The following is a 19,613-nucleotide window of genomic DNA, read 5'->3' on the forward strand; positions in this document are numbered from 1 at the left end:
CCCGCCACCATGCCCGGCTAATTTTTTTTATATTTTTAGTAGAGACGGGGTTTCACTGTGTTAGCCGGGATGGTCTCGAACTCCTGACCTCGTGATCCGCCCGTCTCGGCCTCCCAAAGTGCTGGGATTACAGGCATGAGCCACCGCGCCTGGCCTGTCATGTATTTTCTTGACCATATTAGTTACAGTTATTTTCCAGTTTATATCTTTCAGTGCCAGTATCTGGACCACCCATGAGACTATTTTGTGCGTTTTTTCCTCTTCGTTTTTGGTCACTTACTCTTGGATCTTAGACTTAGGATGACTAACCACCCTGGTTTACTCAGTACTCACCTGGTTTTAGCAGTTCAAGTCTTGAATCGCAGGAAATTCCTTAGTCCTAAGGAAACCGGGACACTTGGTTACTTTTTAGTCCCAGTATGCATGGCAATCTTTTCTTGAATGCTGGACATTGAGTATGAAAAACTGGGATAATTTGAGATTCAAAAATATTAGATTGCTAGCAAAGTAATTGTGGTTGGACCTTGAATTTTATATCATTATAACTAGGCTCAAACACATCTTTTTATTAATTAAAGTAGGATCTGTTACGATCGACACATTTTTGCCAACAAGAAGTGAGTTTGTTTATTCCTGTACCATAAAAATCTGTGCTTCAGGATTTGACGAACTCTTGGAAAACATTTTCTGCATCCTTCTGGCTGTGTTTTCCCTGCACAAAGTTCTCAGGATGCTTGAAGAAGTGGTAATCTGTTGGCGAGAGGTCAGGTGAATATGGCAGATGAGGCAAAACTTTGTAGCCTGATTTGTTCAACTTTTGTTTTTGTTTTTTGTTTTGAGATGGAGTCTTGCTCTGTTGCCCAGGCTGGAGTGCAGTGACACTATCTCAGTTCACTGCAACTTCCGCCTCCTGGGTTCAAGTGATTCTCCTACCTCAGCCTCCCAAGTAGCTGGGATTACAGGTGTGTACCACCACACTCAGCTAATTTTTGTATTTTTGGTAGAGACAGCGTTTCACCATGTTGGCCAGCTGGTCTCGAACTCCTGATCTCAGGTGATCCGCCTGCCTTGGCCTCCCAAAGTGCTGGGACTACAGGTGTGAGCCACCATGCCTGGCCTTGTTCGACTTTTGAAGTGTTGGTTGTGTGACGTGCAGTAGGGCATTGTCGTGGAGAAGAATTGGGCCCCTTTTGTTGGTCAGTGCCAGCTGCAGGCATTGCAATTTTTGGTGCATCTCATCGATTTGTTAAGCATACTTCTCAGATGTAATGGTTTCGCTGGAATTCAGAAAACTGTAGTGGATCAGACTGACAGCAGACCACCAAACAGCGACCATGACCTTTCTTTGGTGCAAGTTTGGCTTTGGGAAGTGCTTTGGGGTTTCTTCTCAGTCCAGCCACTAACCTGGTCATTGCTGACTGTCTCATAAAATCCACTTTTTGTCAGACATCATAATCTGATTGAGAAATGATTCACTGTTGCGTAGAATAAGAGAAGACAACACTTCAAAATGACGATTTTTTTGATCTTCACTCAGCTCATGAGGCACCCACTTATCGAGCTTTTTCACCTTTCCAATTTGCTTCCAATGCCGAACAATCAGAATGGTCGGCGTTGAGTTACTCAGCAACTTCTCATGTAGTTGTAGGTTCAGCTTCTATGATTGCTCTCAATTGGTCGTTGTCATCTTCCGATGGCCACCACTACACCTCCCCATCTTCAAGGTTCTCGTCTCCTTTGGAAAATTTCTTGAACCCCCACTGCACTGTATGTTGCTGAGCCAAATGCATTGTGGATATCGCAGATTGTCTCCACTGCTTTACGACCCATTTTGAATTCGAATAAGAAAATTGCTCAAATCTGCTTTTTGTCTAACATTCCCATAGTCTAAAATAAACATAAAATAAGCAACAAATAACCCATTATTAGCAAAAAAAAAAATATAGCGAGAAATGCCCATTAAAATGATGTATGACATAACCACATTTATTTAAGAATGTATTCCAATATCAAACGGCAAATTCCAACAATGTAAAAACCACAATTATTTTTGCACTTGTATTATGCTTCATAGAGAATTTACTTTTGCTCTTAACATACAGAGTGGAGGCAAAGAATCTTTATCTAATCTTTATCTAGTCTGGGGCTGAGCTAACTCAAAACTGGGTTTCCGTTGATGAAGACAGGTCCATTTCCAGGTGACTCTTCCTCCTAGTAAGAAAGTCTTTGGAGGATCCCAGCCGAAGGTCTAGATATTTACTAAGCCCCTTCCCTGTGATAAGCCTGAAGGCCAGTTTTTTCCTCTCTAGTAAGATGAAACTGCTGGAAGCTTTCCTTTTTTTTTTTTTTTTTTTTTTGAGATGGAGTCTTGCTATGTCACTCAAGCTGGAGTGCAGTGGTACGATCTCGGCTCACTGCAACCGCCACCTGCTGGATGCAAGCAATTCTCCTGCCTCAGCCTCCTGAGTAGCTGGAACTACAGGCGTGTGCTACCACGCCTGGCTAATTTTTTTTTATTTTTAGTAGAGATGGGGTTTCACCGCGTGAGCCAGGATGGTCTCGATCTGCTGACCTCCTGACCTTGTGATCTGCCCGCCTCAGCCTCCCAAAGTGCTGGGATTACAGGCGTGAGCCACTGCGTCTGGCCACTTGGAAACATTCTTAAGCTTCTCAGCCCCTCAGCCACAGCTTCCAGTTCAGCAAACACCTTGAGGAAAATGCAGCATCTGGGGTACTCGTGGATTTGCCCTGTCTCTGGGACCTTGGCTCCTCAGGTTCCCCATGACTTCGTAGCCTTGAATGCTGATTTTGTCCCCCAGTCCCGTTAGACTGCTGAAACTCTGCTCAGCCTCTCAGTCTCTTTGCCATTTTATTTGGATGATGATTTGGCCGTCCAGCCCTTGGACGTGCAGCTGCAGTCATTCAATGTGTTCCTGATACAAGGAGAGTCAAGCAGGTCAGTAGAATAGAATCCAAAGTCCTGTGTTGCTTACACAGGGATCTATGCCTTGAAGTGAAAGGCAGCTCCAGATGTCAGGCTTACCTCCATGTGCTTCTCAACATCCTGGCTTCTTGCATCCTGGTGGTCTTGGCAGCTCTACAATGTCTTGAAATAGTTTGGTTGTCTAATTCAGCTAATTGTTATCAGCAGAAAAGTGTGCGTAACACCATTTAGTCTGCCATAGCCTGAAGCTGAGTCCCATGACGAATGCTGTATTATTCATTAGCCTCTCCATTCATCCACCTGGTTCTTCTCTCAGGCCGCTCACACCTTTTGCCAAGCTCCTCTATCCATTCTCTTCTATCTCATGCTGGCACACCAGTCCATGCCTTTTTTTTTTTTTTTTTTGATAGAGGGTTTTACCATGTTGGCCAGGCTGGTCTCAAACTCCTGACCTCAAGTGATCTACCTGCCTGTGCCTCCCAAAGTGCTGGGCTTACAGGCGTGAGCCACTGTGCCCGGTGTATGCCTTTTTGAGCGTGTAAAAATTTTACATTATTTTCCTTTTTAACAGTGGGATGGTGTTGGCAGGTGAGATTCTTCAGAGCCAGTGACTGGATGTGGTGAAGCTTGTTTTGTTCTTGGCATTCATCAGTTCAGGTTCCAGCCTGTCTGATGACTTGTTGGTATTATTTTTTGTTTGTTTGTTTGTTTGTTTTGAGACAGGGCCTCATTCTGTTGCCCAGGCTGGAGTGCAGTGGTGCAACTTCGGCTCACTGCAACCTCCGCCTCCTGAGTTAAAGCAATTCTTATGCCGCGGCCTCCCAAGTAGCTGGGATTACAGGCACATGCCACCTGCCTGGCTAATTTTTGTATTTTAGTAAAGGTTTCACCATGTTGGCCAGGCTAGTCTCAAACTCCTGACCTCCAGTGATCCACCGGCTTTGTCCTCCCAAAGTGCTAGGATTACGAGGGTGAGCCACCATGCCCGGTCTCAATTGTTGGTTTTGTTTTAATTTTATCTTTCCCTCGTGGTTCTGACTTTCTGCCCCCAGGCTTGTTTCTTTTTTTTTCTTTTCTTTTTTTTTTTTTTTTTTGAGACGGAGTCTCGCTCTGTCACCCAGGTTGGAGTGCAGTGGCGCAATCTCTGCTGCAAGCTCTGCCTCCCGGGTTCATGCCATTCTCCTGTCTCAGCCTCCTGAGTAGCTAGGACTGCAGGCGCCTGCCACCACACCTGGCTAAATTTTTTTTTTGTATTTTTAGTAGAGACGGGATTTCACTGTATTAGTCAGGATGGTCTCGATCTCCTGACCTCATGATCCACCCGTCTCGGCCTCCCAAAGTGCTGGGATTACAGGCGTGAGCCACCACGCCCGGTACTGCCAGGCTTGTTTCTTAGTTCCTTTTCAGGATGTTTTATAGTGTGGAGTAGCTAGTTGGGAATTCGAAGTATAAATCAGTTAGGCTTCTCTTCCTATAAAGACAGCACAGAGATTGGTAATGCAAATGTTGGCAAGTATTTTAGCACGTTTAATAGTGATGAGGTGGCTTATTGTATCTTTTAGGCCCAGGAATTTTGTGCTAATTAATGGCGTTGATTAGCCTCTCCTTATCTGCATCGTATAAGCTTGGAGTACCCTAGATTGTGATGATAGTTTTATTTTTCATTTTAGGTAACCAGAAAAATTTAAATACAATTTACTGTCACCTGGGGTAGACACTTTACTTGCTTTCTTCTATTTATTCCTCACCATAGCCCTACGAGATCAGTATGGTTTTTTCCAGTTAGACTTTGCCACAGCTAATGAGTGGCAGCACCGGCATTTGAGTCCAGGTCTATCTGATTCCCAGTCACAGCCACTTAGCCCCAGACTGTGATGCTTTCCACATAGCTGTCCTGCCATGGATTTTATCTTGGCCTCCTGAGAGTGATCTTGCAGAATTGCATAGGAGCTAGTCCATTTCTCCCCAAGCAATTTGTATTGAAGAATGAGATTGTATAACCTTTATTGCTACACAAAAACTATATCCAGGCAAGAGAGGGCCTTCTGAGGATTCTCTGTCTCCTTGGGATAGAACATGTGGCAACTTACTTTGCCTAAGTAGAAGCTGGTGCATTATTAACTTAACGTGAGTCAGGATACATGCTCTGTATGAGGTTTTATTTATGTGCTGTCTTGAAACCAGAACATCAGAAAAATGAATTAACTGTGAAGTAACTTATTATATCTGTTATTCTTGATTTCAGGGAAGTTTAATTAGCATTGATAGCACCTGTACAGAGATGGGCAATTTTGACAATGCTAATGTCACTGGAGAAATAGAATTTGCCATTCGTTATTGCTTCAAAACCCATTCTTTAGAAATATGCATCAAGGCCTGTAAGAACCTTGCCTATGGAGAAGAAAAGAAGAAAAAGTGCAATCCGTAAGTTTTTTTTTTTTTTTTAACATAAGACATATTGATTCTAAAATTTATATGAAAAAGTAAAAGTCTAAGAATAACCAAGACAATTATTTAAAAGAAACAAAAATGAGAAGGCTTACTTCAAGAATTATTATAAAGCTGTAGCAGTGCAAACAATGTGTTATTGATACAAGGATAGAACAAGTCAGGAGAGTAGAATCAAAAGTCCAGATACAGACCTTAGTGTATATGAAAACTTACATGATCAAGGAGTGTCTTCGTCCATTTCGGCTGCTGTGACAGAATACCATAGACCAGGTGGCTTATAAACAAGACAAATATATATCTCACAGTTCTGGAGGCTGGGAAGTCGAAGATCAAGGTGCTGGTAGATTTGGTATCTAGTGAGGACCCCCTTTCTGGTTCTTAGATGGCTGTTTTCTTGTGTCCCCACATGGTAGAAGGGACAAGGCAGCTCTCTGAGGCCTCTTCTATGAGGGCACTAATCTCATTCATGAGGGCTGCACCCTCATGACCTAATCACCTCCCAGAGACCCTACCTCCTAATACCATCACACTGTAGGTTAGGCTTCAACTATGAATTGGTGAGTGGGGTGGACATAAACATTCAGCTGAGGAGCTATTACAGATGGGTGGGGAAAAGTGGACTTCAATAAATGATGTTGGAAAATTTGGCTTTCCACACAGGAAATACAAAATGTAAATCTTGACTCACACAATCCATAAAGAGATTTAAAATGTTATTCTCACTGATAGATATGAAAAGGTGTAGCACTATTATTATTATTATTATTATTATTATTATATATTTTTTGAGACAGAGTCTTGCTGTGTCACCCAGGCTGGAGTGCAGTGGTGCGATCTCGGCTCACTGCAACCTCCGCCTCCCGGGTTCAAGCGATTCTCTTGCCTGAGCCTCCCGAGCAGCTGGGACTGCAGGCATGCACCACCATGCCCAGCTAACTTTTGTATTTTTAGTAGAGACGGGGTTTCACCATATTGGCCAGGCTGGTCTCAAACTCCTGACCTCGTGATCCACCCACCTTGGCCTCCCAAAGTGCTGGGATTACAAGTGTGAGCCACCGCACCCAGCCAGCACCATTATTTTAATGTGCATTTCCCTTATTACTGACAAAGATGAGCAACTTGTTTAAAAATAAATAAATAAATAGACACAGGGTCTCACTATGTTGCTCAACCTGATCTTGAACTCTTGGGCTCAAGAAATTCTCCCGCCTCAGCCTCCCCAAATGCTGAGATTACAGGTGCAAGCCCAGCCTTTTGAGCCACTTCTTATATATGCATTTGCCAGTTAGGTTTATTTTATTTTATTTTATTTGAGACGGAGTCTTGCTCTGTTGCCCAGGCTGGAGTGCAGTGGCACGATCTCGGCTCACTGCAACCTCCGCCTCCTGAGTTCAAGCAATTCTCCTGCCTCAGCCTCCTGAGTAGCTGGGACTACAGGGGTGGAGTGCAGTGGCACGATCACGGCTCACTGCAGGCTCAAGTGATCCCCCTGCCTCAGCCTCCTGAGTAGCTGGAAGGCACATGCCTGTAGTCCCAGCTATGTAGGAGGCTAAATTTGTAACTTTTTTTTTCCAGCTAGATTTTTTAACTTATTTTTGTAGAGACAGGGTTTTGTTCTGTTACCAATGCTGGTCTCAAACTCCTGGGCTCAAGCCATCCTCACACCTCAACCTCCCAAAGCTCTGGGATTACAACGATGAGCCACTGCACCTGGCCTCCCATTTTTCTATTGGATTGTTTATTGTTTTATTTATTTACCAGAGGTATTTTGTTAAACCTAATTTAAATAGGTTTAAAAATTATTTATTAGTTATATGTATTGCATATATTTTATCTCAGCTGTAACTTATTTTCTAACTCGTTTATTATGGCTTGTCTTGTAGAAAGTTTAATATTAAATTTATCAAGCTTTTCCTTTAAACTGTCTGCTTTTTGTGTCTGTAGAAGAATTCTTATGGCACCCAAGAATTTAAATACATTCTCTGTTTTCTTCTAATCATTTTTTTTCCCACAGTTAGATTTGTTCACATTACAACTGAAATTGATTTTCTAAATATAGTTTAAGGCAGGGGCCTCATTTTTGCCTTTCTTTTTTCTTACATGGGGAACTTCTGGCATACTGTTTTAATTACCACCTAAAGAGTGATGATGGGAAAAGAAATCAATTGTTGATTTAATCAAACCCTCTGCTGCTCTGAAATTTTTAGCAGCTCTTTAGTACTAGACAAATGAAGTACACATTTCTATAGCACTTACGGTTCCTTCATAACAGAATCTCTCCTTTTGTTCTAGTCTTAGCTGTTATTATTACTCTTCCTGTACCGTCTACCTCAGGAAAACTGGAATAGTCTTTCTCCCAAAAGTATTTCGTGCCTTTTACATTTCAAAATTTGAGGGATGCAGTTAAAGCAGTGCTTATATTTAAAAGAAAAAAAGTTTAAAATGATTTATTTAAACCTCCACCTTAAAATGCTAGAGAAAGGCTGGGTGCTGTGGCTCACAACTATAATCCCAGCACTCTGGGAGGCCAAGGCGGGTGGTTCACCTGAGGTCAGGAGTTTGAGACAAGCCTGGACAACATGGTGAAACCCCGTCTCTACTAAAAATACAAAAATTAGCTGGGCGTGGTGGTGCACTCCTGTAATCCCAGCTACTAGGGAGGCTGAGGCAGGAGAATCCCTTGAACCAGGGAGGTAGACGTTGCAGTGAGCTGAGATTGCGTCATTGCACTCCAACCTGGGCAACAAGAGCAAAACTCTGCCTCAAAAAAAAAAAAAAAGAATACTCAAATACCGGTATAGGAATGAAAGAAGAGACAACATAACAGCACTTGCAGACATTAAAGTACAATAAGGGGGCCAGGCATGGGGGCTCATGACTGCAATCCCAGCACTTTGGGAAGCCGAGGCAGGTGGATCACCTGAGGGTCAGGAGTTCAAGACCAGCCTGGCCAACATGGTGAAACCCCGTCTCTACTAAAAATACAGAAAAAATTAGCCAGGCATGGTGGCGTGTGCCTGTAATCCCAGCTACACAGGAGGCTGAGGCAGGAGAATTCTTTGAACCCAGGAGGCAGAGGTTGTAGTGAGCCAAGATCATGTCACTGCACTCCAGCCTGGGTGACAAAGTGAGACTCCCTCTCATTAAAAATAATAATAATAATAAATAAAAATTAGCCAGGCGTGGTGGCACATGCCTGTGTCCCAGCTACTTGGGAGGCTGAGGTGGGAGAATCACCTCAGCCCGGGAGGTGGAGGTTGCAGTGAGCTGAGATTGTGCCACTGTACTCCAGCCTGGTGAGACTCTGTCTGGAAAAAAAAAAAAGTGTAATAAGGGTATATTATATTAAATTTTGTGCTAATAAATTTAACAACTTAGATGAAATGAAAACCTTCTTTTTTTTTTTTTTTTTTTTTTTCTTTTTTTAGAAACAAGGTCTCACTATGTTGCCCAGGCTGGTCTCAAACTCCTGAGCTCAACTGGTCCTACTGCCTCAGCCTCCCGAGTAGCTGGGATCACAGGTGCACACCACCATGCCCAACCAATTAAAAAAAAATTTTAGTAGCGATGAGGTCCCACTATGTTGCCCAGGCTGGTCTCAAATTCCTGGGCTCATGAAATCCTCACACCTCGGCCTTCCAAAATGCTGGGATTACAGGCGTGAGCCACCACACCTGGCTGAAATCGACACATTCTCAAGAGACACAAATTGCCAAAACTGACATGAAATGAAATAGAAGACCTGCATAACCCTGTATCTGTTAAAGAGATTGAATTGGTAATTTGGCATCATCTAGAAAAGTTGAAGGGGCATATACCCTATCACCTCTGGTTATATGCCAAGAGAAATGCTTGCACATGTGCACCATGAGCAGAGCGAAAAACTAGGACATAAGACAAATATTCATCAACAGGACAAATGACTTGTGTATTCATTCAATAGAGTGATATGTAGGATTAGAGATGAACGAGTGGCGGTTATAGCAACATAGATAAATCCCAAACATAATATTGAGTGAAAAAAAGCAAGTTACAGAAGAATGTGTACAGAATGATCCCATTTATATGAAAGTTCAAAAACAGGGAAAACTAAGCAGTACATTGTTTAAGGAGACACATCAAAATGGTGAAACCATAAAGAAAAGCAATGGGGTGATAAATATAAAATCCAATACGGTTATTACCTGGTTACGGGCAGGATTATGATAGGGAAGTCATTGGTTATGTTCTGTTTCCTAAGCTGGGGGACGGGTACATGGGAATGCACTTTATTATAATGCTTCCAACCATATAGGTTTATTTTATATATTCTGTTTTACATATATGAGATTGCATGAATGTGTACCACTCAATAACTTAAGAGTAAACTGTGGAGAATTCGAGACAGGGAGTTTTGAGGGATTTTTTGTTTTGTTTTGTTTTGTTTGATACAGAGTCTTGCTTTGCACCTAGGCTGCAATGCGGTGATGTCATCATGGCTCACTTCAGCCTTGACCTCCTGGGCTCAGGTGATCCTCCAACTTCAGGCGTCGAGTAGCTGGGACTACACATGCACACCACCACACCCAGTTGACTTTTAAATTTTTCGTGGCGATGAGTTCTCCATATGCATTGCCCAGACTGGTCTCAAATTTCTGGCTTATGGAATCCTCTCTGAGCTACCATGCCTGGCCAGTTTTTGGGGTGTTTTTGTTGTTGTTGTTGTTGTTGTTGCTGTTTTTGAGATGGAATCTCCCTTTATCGCCCAGGCTGGAGGGCAGTGGCGCGATCCCGGCTCACTGCAACCTCCATCTCCCAGGTACAAGCGATTCTCCTGCCTCAGCCTCTTGAGTCGCTGGGATTACAGGTGCATGCCACCACGCCTGGCTAATTTTTGTATTTTTAGTACAGACAGGGTTTCACCATGTTGGCCAGGCTGGTCTCAAACTCCTGATCACAGGTGATCCGCCCGCCTCAGCCTCCCAAAGCGCAGGGATTATAGGTGTGAGCTTCCGTGCCCGGCCTCCTGGCCAATTTCAAGTATTTTTACAAAAAGTTTAACTGAGAGGGAAAAGAGGCCCATGACTGGGGCTAAAGAAGGGCACAGATAGAGGGAGGCTCACTGTGATTTTTTACTTTGGAAAGTGGAGCCTGTTTCTAGCCTGTGGAGAGGGGGCTTGGACTGCTGCTGGTGGGGTGCGGGGGAGGCGGTCATTGCCATCACTGGGGCTGCCAGAGGAGCCATGAAGGGCAGCGTAGGGGCCTGTTTGGAGGGGTCAGCCTAGAACAGGACAGGACATGTCTTCCTCTCCGCCTGGATTTCAGGAGCTGGGTGAGTGCAGATGGAGCCACCTGTCATGCTGCGTGCGACCTCTAGACTCAGCAGAATCCCACTTCTCAGCGGTTGGGAGGAGCAGAGTCTTTGAGGCCCCTGCAAGGAAACAGCACAGTGCGAGGCTTATGCTTTTTTCCACTTCCACTTTGTTTTCTTTTGCAGATGGTGGGTGGTAGAAGGGACGGGAATCCAGCTCATGGCCTTGACGTCCAGGCAGGCAAGAGAATCTCTGGTTCCATGGTCTTCACCAAATGGAGTAGGGCCTGAGGAAGGCAGGATGAGCTTCACACCCCCAGGAATATTCCAGAGGGTTATGTAGTCAGCATTTGACCATAGACTGCGTGAATCAGAAGCTGCCCACCCAGCACTAACATTGCTCACTATTAGGTTATTAAGTCCTTTCTATCAAAAATTCCAGCAGGAAACCTGGTAAAGAAAATGCTGGTGCGTGGGTTCTGCTGCCCCCAAACTCTTTATCCACCCTTTTCCCTGAGTTCTCACCTCTGTCCCCGCTGTGCTTGGCCCCTAGGTATGTGAAGACCTACCTTCTGCCTGACAGATCGTCCCAGGGGAAACGCAAGACTGGAGTCCAAAGGAACACGGTGGACCCGACCTTTCAGGAGACCTTGAAGGTACTTGCTAGACAGATGTTCCTGTGCAGAGTCCTCCCCAGCCCCAGTGGGGTGCCCGGGGCAGAGTCCAGTGGATGGTGCTTTCAAACTCTTGACTCAGTTAGATATAATGCAGACACCTATATGTTTCTTTGTGGCTCTGTCAATCAGTGTTAAGTTGGTAGAAAATAAATGTCAGCCTTTGTACCGGAAAAGTGCAGAGTCTGCCAGACTCAGGAATGGCTTTTGATTAATGATTTCTGAGAAGATAGTGAAAAAGAACCTGGCTGCCTCTTTGTCTCGGGCTAACACTGGAGCACAGGATAATTTTAAAAATGTTTTTGTGAATGTTTCTATCAAAGAGGTGCTCCCAAACAGAGTGCCCTGAAAATTAAACTTCTGAGTTACTGTCTTCGTAAAAGTACCCCTTTATTGTATTTCTGACAAACTCAGGTTTCTTCTAATTTTATTTTTTAATGTATCCTTTTATGAAAAATCTTACAAAGGAATTGTTTGGGTTTTCACTTTCGATGATACTAGGAAATGTGATTGATGGTTGAGGGCAGAGACGGGGCCACGCGCTCTGGTTTCGGGTGGAAGGCTGCAGCTGAGGTCTGGTATCTAGGAGAGCTGGCGGTGGCGGCCCCCATCTCGGTGCAGGGCGAGGAGGGTAGCCCAGACCTGTGGAGGCTACCCCGCCCGGGCTGGGCAGCCAGAGGTCCTCTCGTCTCATGCCTGTGACAGGAGAGGGCTTTGTTTGCCTTTCTTGGCAAGTAGGGGTGCCTGTGAGCTGCCAGTCAGGGGCCATCTGGGCAGCTGGCACGGAGCCCTGAGTTCATTAAATAATAGTAGCGCTTGTCTCCCGGGTCCCTACTGTGACCAAGTGCTTTATATACAGCCTGGAGTAAGTATTAGAATCCTCATTTACCCGTGGGGAAATTGAGACCTAGAGAGTCGTTAGAAATACAGCTCAAAGCCACAAAGGACTGGCGGTTCTCAAAATTTATGTGCATAAAATCCTGTGGGGATTTACGTTTTTAAAATATTTTTTCTTTTTTCTTTTTTTTTTTTTTGAGACGGAGTTTCACTCTTGGTCGCCCAGGCTGAAATGCAGTGGCGTGATCTTGGTTCACTGCAACCTCCACCTCCCGCGTTCAAGCGATTCTCCTGCCTCAGCCTCCTGAGTAGCTGGGATTAAAGGTGCCTGTCACCACGGCCGGCAAATTTTTTTGTGTTTTTAGTAGAGATGGGGTTTCACCATGTTGACCAGGCTGGTCTTGAACTCCTGACCTCAGGTGATCTGCCCACCCTGGCCTCCCAAAGTGCTGGGATTACAGGCTTGAGTCACCACGCCTGGCCTAAATTTATTTTCTAAGATGCAGCTGTACTTGGACCCTGGGGATTTTTTTTTAAATGCAGATTCTGGGCTGGTCACGATGGGCCACACCTGTAATCCCAGCACCTTGGGAGGCCAAGGTGGGCGAATCACAAGTCAGGAGTTCGAGACCAGCCTGGCCAAGATGGTGAAACCCCGTCTCTACTAAAAACACAAAAAATTAGCAAGGTGTAGTGGTGGGTACCTGTAATCCCAGCTACTCAGGAGGCTGAGGCAGGAGAATTGCTTGAACCCAGGAGGCAGAGGTTGCAGTGAGTCGAGATCACACCACTGCAGTCCAGCCCTGGTGACAGAGTAATACTCTGTCTAAAAAAAATAATTAATTAATTTTTAAAAAAAAGCAGATTCTGATTCAGCAGACGTGGGCAGAGCCTTTCTCCCTGTGCTGGGACCAGGCACCACACAGCAGCAAGTCGCTGGAGAATGTCTTCGGATGGTTCTGCTCATGCACCTGCTAGAAGAATTGTGAAAAACTGTGTATCCCCTCACACATTTTAATTAGAGATCCAAAGTTACTCATAGGAAGTTTAAGGTATTTTGTGTAAACAGCTTTATGAAATGAGATGAACATTTCATATTGTCTATATTTTAGATAAATATTTAGTTGTAAGGCCGGGCATGGTGGCTCACACCTGTAATCCCAGCACTTTGGGAGGCTGAGGCGGGTGGATCATGAGGTCAGGAGATCGAGACCATCCTGGCTAACACAGTGAAACCCCATCTCTACTAAAAATACAAAAAAAAATTTAGCCAGGCGTGGTGTGAACCTGGGAGGCAGAGCTTGCAGTGAGTGGAGATCTCGCCACTGCACTCCAGCCTGGGTGATTGAGTGAGACTCTGTCTCAAAAAAAAAAAAAAAAGGTTATATAATTGGATTTAAAACGTTACCTACCTTACTTAAAATGTGCACAGAACCTCAAAGATATCACTTAAAATTTTTAGCCGTGGGTCTTATCTAGTATATTGTGAATATTTTATAGTCCTGGGAAACTTTCCAGTTACAATGAAAATAATCAGCATCTCTAATCGATCCTAAATGCAGAACATCCTAACACTGGCCAGCCTCGTCCTTAATAGAAATATGCATAAGATGCAAAGGATGGGAAGCCAGGGAGGCTGATCCATCACTGAAAGTCTCACAGGAGGTAGTATTTCCAATCACAGTCACCCCTTTGTGCTGCCCCCAGGAGCTTTGTGCGACCTGGGGTGAGCCATCGGAGCACGATTCAGGTGGATGAGGCTGTGAGAACTGTCTCCAGCCAGTTTTGAGAGAAGTGCACATCCGATGCGAGGATCTAGAAATTGATCCTCAAAGTTTGCTGAGCAGAGTACTTCTTGGCAAGCCTTTCTGGACCCAGAGAGACTTGTACCCTATTTGAGACCACTGTCTTGGGGGCCCGGAGAAGATGAAGTGATCTCACTGGGTGACATTGGTCATTGCCCGGCCCTGCTCTCGAATGATCCTTACACCTCATTCCCTGCTGAACCTGGAGCAAGCCTTGTGGACCTAACAGGGCAATGGAAAATACGTCTGGTTTGAAAAGGCAGATTCTATATGCAGCAGGGAGTAGTCCTATTGACAGAAAGGGGCGAGCAATGGGTAAGGACACAGGAGAAGTGGCCTGAGCGTCGCCCACACACAGCTGGAGATGAGAGAGCAGCCTGGGGCCCGAGCCCGACCTTGCTAAGTGGCGTAGTGTTCCAGTAACCACTTCATTTCTCAGAGGGCAGCAGATGCAGCCAGCCCGCTGGCCAGTTGCCTGGACTAACTGATAAGGAATGTAACTGGAATATAGGGAATAATCACGTCAATCCAGAGTTTGTAGACAGATTGAATGTGGGGCAGAGTCGGAAATGGACCCATGGACTGGGTGTGGGGGTTCACGCTTGTAATCCCAGAACTTTGGGAGGCTGAGATGGGTGGATGACTTGAGGCCAGGAGTTTGAGACCAGCCTGGGCAATGTAGAGAGACCCCCATCTCTAGAAGAAATTCAGATTAGCCAGGCATGGTGACACCTACCTGTAGTCCCAACTACTTGGGAAGCTGAGGTAGGAGGATTGCTTGAGCCTGGGAGGTGGAGGCTGCAGTGAGCTGAGATTGCACCGCTGCACTCCAGTCTAGGTGACAGACTGAGATCCTGTCCCCCCAGAAAAGATATGGACCCATGGACTTGAGGGAAAACTGGCTCAAAGTTATCCAAAGGCAGGAGAAAAAGGAATATGACCCAAGAAATTCGCATCTCCGTGGCCACAAGCCGTCCCAGCGGGGAAGAAAAGGAGGAATGAAGCGAGGAGGCTAACCTGGCCAGCCAAGCCATGTGTGCCTGGCCTGCGGACGTCAGAAGTGTGGACAGAGCCTACGGGCAGCCCCCAGCAGAGCAGGGGACGGCCCTGCTGTGCCTCCCCTCTGTTTGCAGAGGCTGAAGGAGAGAAGTTACTGCGTTTCAGTTCCTGTTTTATTCCATGTCATCCCTCGATTGGAAAGATGGGTGAAGGTGGGCATGAGGAGATGAACCCCAAAGTAAACAAACCGCACAGCTGCTGCAAGTGGGTGCAAGTGTCCAGCCTCACAGCAACAGCCATTTCACGAGGAGTCACCATTCAAACCCCAAACAAGCACCAGAGTGAGGGCAGCATGGGCCACAGAGGTCGGCAGCGAGACTTGGGCCTGGACACAGTGAGTGCACGTGACGCGGGCCTGCAGTGTTGGCTGCCAGACCAAGGGAGGGTCACTGAATTTCCAAGCTTCTTTTTTTTCACCTGCAAAATGGTCTGAATAATACTGACCTCGTGGGGTGCGTGTGAAAGCTAAAAAGATCAATGCATCTAAAAAGCCTGGTATGAAATAAATAAGTGTTCAATAACTTGTAGGTTGTGTTCAATAACTTGTAGGTTTTGTTCATTATTGAGAAAATCCAACTAATAAGCTTAAAGTGAGGCCCTCAGATGCTGAGGTGGAGTCAGCCATACCTTGGGAAGGGCTGGGTGTCATGCAGGGGCCTTTGGCCTCCAGTCTCTATGGGACAGAACCCATGCTCGGCTGGGGAAGGGGTTCTCTCGTCACTCTTGGGTGTGTTGGGAACCCCCTGTGCGGATAGTAGGAACATCGTGTTGCCCTCTGCCAAGCCAGCACAGGCCCTGCATGCCTGGACACAGGCATCATCCCTCCAGGGCAAATACGTGGTATGGGGGGGAATGGAGGAGGGGGAGTTCATGGTTGGCTTAAAACAAAAAAATACAGGCCGGGCACGGTGGCTCACGCCTGTAATCCCAGCACTTTGGGAGGCCGAGGCAGGTGGATCATTTGAGGTCAGGAGTTCGAGACCAGCCTGGCCAACATGGTGAAACCCTGTCTCTACTAAAAATACAAAAAATGAGCCAGGCATGGTGGTGAGCGCCTATAGTCCCAGCTACTCGGGAGGCTGAGGCAGGAGAATCACTTGAACCCAGGAGGCAGAGGTTGCAGTGAGCTGAGATAGGACCACTGCACTTCAGCCTGGGTGACATAATGAGACCCTGTCTCCAAAAAAAAAAATTTTTTTTTTAGTATTTTTGGGCCTGTTTTCAGTATTTTTGGCCAAGCCTGGCTGGGTGCAGTGTTCAGATGCAAATTCAAATCCTGTGTGAGCATAGATTTGGCTTGATTTTTAGTAGGCGTGAGCTGGGCAAGGACTTTCATCCTTGTCTTGTTCTGAGAATTGGGGGTTGGAGGGGCTCAGTGGCTACCAGGGCTACCCTAGCCTGTCCCCAGGCAGAGCACTGGGCACCTGGGGAGTAGCGGGAGGGGCTCTTGAGCCAGAGAGAGGACCCCCCGCCCCAACCTGGCTGTAAGTACCTTGACCCCCGCAGCCACATCAGGTCCCTGGCTGCATCCGCATCTTGGACTCAGCCTGTGGGAGGGAGGCCTGCGCCAGGCCCCGGGAAGTGGGGCCCTGGGAGGTGGGGTCGGAGATCCTAGGAGTGCGGGCCCCAGGAGCTCAGCTGACCATCTCTGCTCTGCCTCTGCAGTATCAGGTGGCCCCTGCCCAGCTGGTGACCCGGCAGCTGCAGGTCTCGGTGTGGCATCTGGGCACGCTGGCCCGGAGAGTGTTTCTTGGAGAAGTGATCATTCCTCTGGCCGCGTGGGACTTTGAAGACAGCACAACACAGTCTTTCTGCTGGCATCCACTCCGGGCCAAGGTGATGTCTGGTTTTGGACTGAGTGCCCTCCATCCCCACTGTGATAAATAAATCACTTTTCAGAGAGATCCCAGAGGAGAAAACATACCTGGAAAGACTTGGACCCAAGACAGTGTGTGCTTGCCGGCCTGGCGCTGTGACTTTCAAATAGTTACTTTCTCCTGGGTGGGGTGGACGGAGGGATTGTTTTAACTGTCTCAGCTCTGTTCAGGTACCCAACAGTCCCCGCCTCGCATCACACACACAGACCCGACTGGATCAGGTCCTGTGGCTTCCCCTAGCAGAGGCCTCACCTTGCTGGTGGCTGACGTGCTGGAAGCCGGCCATGCCCTTCCCTGCGGGCACCACCCACAGCTATGCGGTCCCCCTGGGGGCTACAGTGCGTTTTTTCTAACCTTTGAACCCCAGGTACTCTCAGAACAATAACAGGTGACAGATGACTGGACCCAATGCTATGAGGAAGGCAGAGGCCGCCCTGACTGGGTTGTTAAGCTCCAGCTTCTGGTTTGGAATTGTACAGCAGGAGATGGATAGCAAATGGGCAGGTGGGCGGGTCAGAGGAGTTGACTCGATTTAGGATCCGTGTCCCCCAGGCTGTGCAGGTAGGAGGAGAGGCCTGGGAGAGAGGTTAGCATTTCTTGGAAACTCTGCTTTGTACTTTTCTGTGTCCAGATCCCAGACTGGGAGAGAGTTCATGTGAGACCATGAGGGATGAAAAACGTGGGCTTCTGCCATCTCTTTAAAAACCCCAGCCGGGAGGCCGAGCACGGTGGCTGTCAGCAAAGTGCTGTAATCCCAGCGCTTTGGGAGGCCGAGGCAGACAGATCGCGAGGTCAGGAGATCAAGACCATCCTGGCTAACACGGTGAAACCCCGTCTCTACTAAAAATACAAAAATTAACTGGGTGTGGTGGCGGGCGCCTGTAATCCCAGCTACTCGAGAGGCTGAGACAAGAGAATTGCTTGAACCCGGGAGGCGGAGGTTGCAGTGAGCCGAGATCGTGCCACTACATTTCAGCCTGGTGACAGAGCAAGACTCCGTCTGAAAACAAAACAAAACAAAAACGAAAACAAACCAGCCGGATGGATTACTCCCCTCAGCCAAGGGCCCACAGCAGGCCCAGCCTTCTGCTCCAACCTGGACCTAGGGCACAGGGGCCATCTGGCTTCTTTTCCTCTCTGGAGCCAGCACCGCTGGGATTTGCAGTGTCGCTGCCAGGAAGCTTCTCAGGTTTCACCCGAGGCCTCCTGGTGAGCCACCTGCCCCCTCCCTGCTCCTCCAGGCAATGCCCACACTCCCACCGCCTGTGCTGACTCCTCCAAGCTAGAGTCTGGGCTTAGACTTCCCCTTCCCAGTGCCCACCTGGAATGCATCCCCTATCCAAGGTCAGCCCAAGACAACCCAAAGCCTACCTCCTCTAGGAAGCCTTTCCTGATTACCCCTACCAGAAGTGGCCTCCCTTCCAGGACCCGGAGCTCAGGATGCTTGTCGTCTCTGGGCCTGATCTTCAGCTACGGTGTCCCTTTGCTCCTGTCCCAGCCATGCTGCCGGGGGGTGAAGCGTCTGGCTTCCATGCCTTCTTCTCATCCCCACTCTCATCTCTCAGAAGAGCGTCGGCTCCTCCAGGACACCCTGTTTCCAGCCTAGACTCCCTTCTGTCAGAGGCTGAATCCCCCGTGCACCCTATCTCCCACACCTCTGTCATCAGCTTGAAGACAAGGCCTGGAACAAGCACAGGGCCTGGCATAGGACAGGCGGCCACCAGGCCTCATCAGACTGAGCCTGCTCTGGCAAGTGGGTGGGGAGCAGATGGCATGGAGCTGAAAGGCATCCCTCCTAAAGCCAGTGGGGTGGGGAGTCCGCCCACAGGCCTGCCCCGGGCTCCATCCTGACTGGGTTTCTGACTGCCGAAGCTGGAGACAGCCATATCTCGTTTGGTACCCGAGGGCCAGGAAGACGGGGGCTTGCCCATGTGGGCTCCCAGGAGGCTTGAGGCCTCTGAGGGTAACCGAGAGGGCTGCTTCTCAGTGCTGGCGGAAGCCATGGTGGACCGGATGTGTCGAGACCAAACTTGTCCAACCTGCAGCCCAGGACAGCTGTTTTTTGGTTTTTGTTGTTTGTTTTGAGACGGAGTTTTGCTCTGTCACCCAGGCTGGAGTGAAGCAGCATGATCTCAGCTTACTGCAACCTCTGTCCCCCAGGTTCAAGTAATTCTCTGCCTCAGCCTCCCCAGTAGCTGGGATTATAGGCACCCGCCACCATGCCCAGCTAGGTTTTTTTGGTATTTTTAGTAGACATGGGGTTTCACCATGTTGGCCAGGCTGGTCTCAAACTCCTGACCTCAGGTGATCCACCTCGGCCTCCCAAAGTGCTGGGATTACAGGCATGAGTCACCAGGCCTGGCCCTAGGATGGCATTGAATGCAACCCAACACAAATTCATAAACTTTCTTGAAACATGAGACTTCTTCGTGATTTTTTTTAAAGCTCATCAGCTGTTGTTAGTGTTAGTGTATTTTATGTGTGACCCAAGACAGTTCTTCCAGTGTGGCCCAGGGAAGCCAGAAGACTGGATATGCCTGCTCTAGTCTCTTCCCAATACTCTCCTCCCACCCCACTGGGAGAAAGATGGTGTGGATTTCAGGATCATCTCTTCTCCCGGCCCTCTCTTCACTCACTTTCTGGCAAAACCACTCATGACAGAAGCGCCTCGGTGGG

General features: G+C 47.4%; 1 protein-coding gene across 1 annotated transcript in view; it reads left to right on the top strand.

The window, feature by feature from the left end:
* SYTL3 (synaptotagmin-like 3) overlaps positions 1–19,613 on the top strand; it is a 135,524-nt gene that overhangs the window by 111,202 nt on the left and 4,709 nt on the right. Inside the window, exons 12-14 of the mRNA XM_011976432.1 lie at positions 5,190–5,368; positions 11,239–11,341; positions 16,726–16,896. Of these exons, the coding sequence (XP_011831822.1) occupies positions 5,190–5,368; positions 11,239–11,341; positions 16,726–16,896 (453 nt within the window). The remainder of the gene's footprint in view (positions 1–5,189; positions 5,369–11,238; positions 11,342–16,725; positions 16,897–19,613) is intronic.

Source organism: Mandrillus leucophaeus, unplaced genomic scaffold (genome assembly GCF_000951045.1).
Source record: "Mandrillus leucophaeus isolate KB7577 unplaced genomic scaffold, Mleu.le_1.0 Scaffold166, whole genome shotgun sequence".
NCBI classification, from domain to species: Eukaryota; Metazoa; Chordata; class Mammalia; order Primates; family Cercopithecidae; genus Mandrillus; species Mandrillus leucophaeus.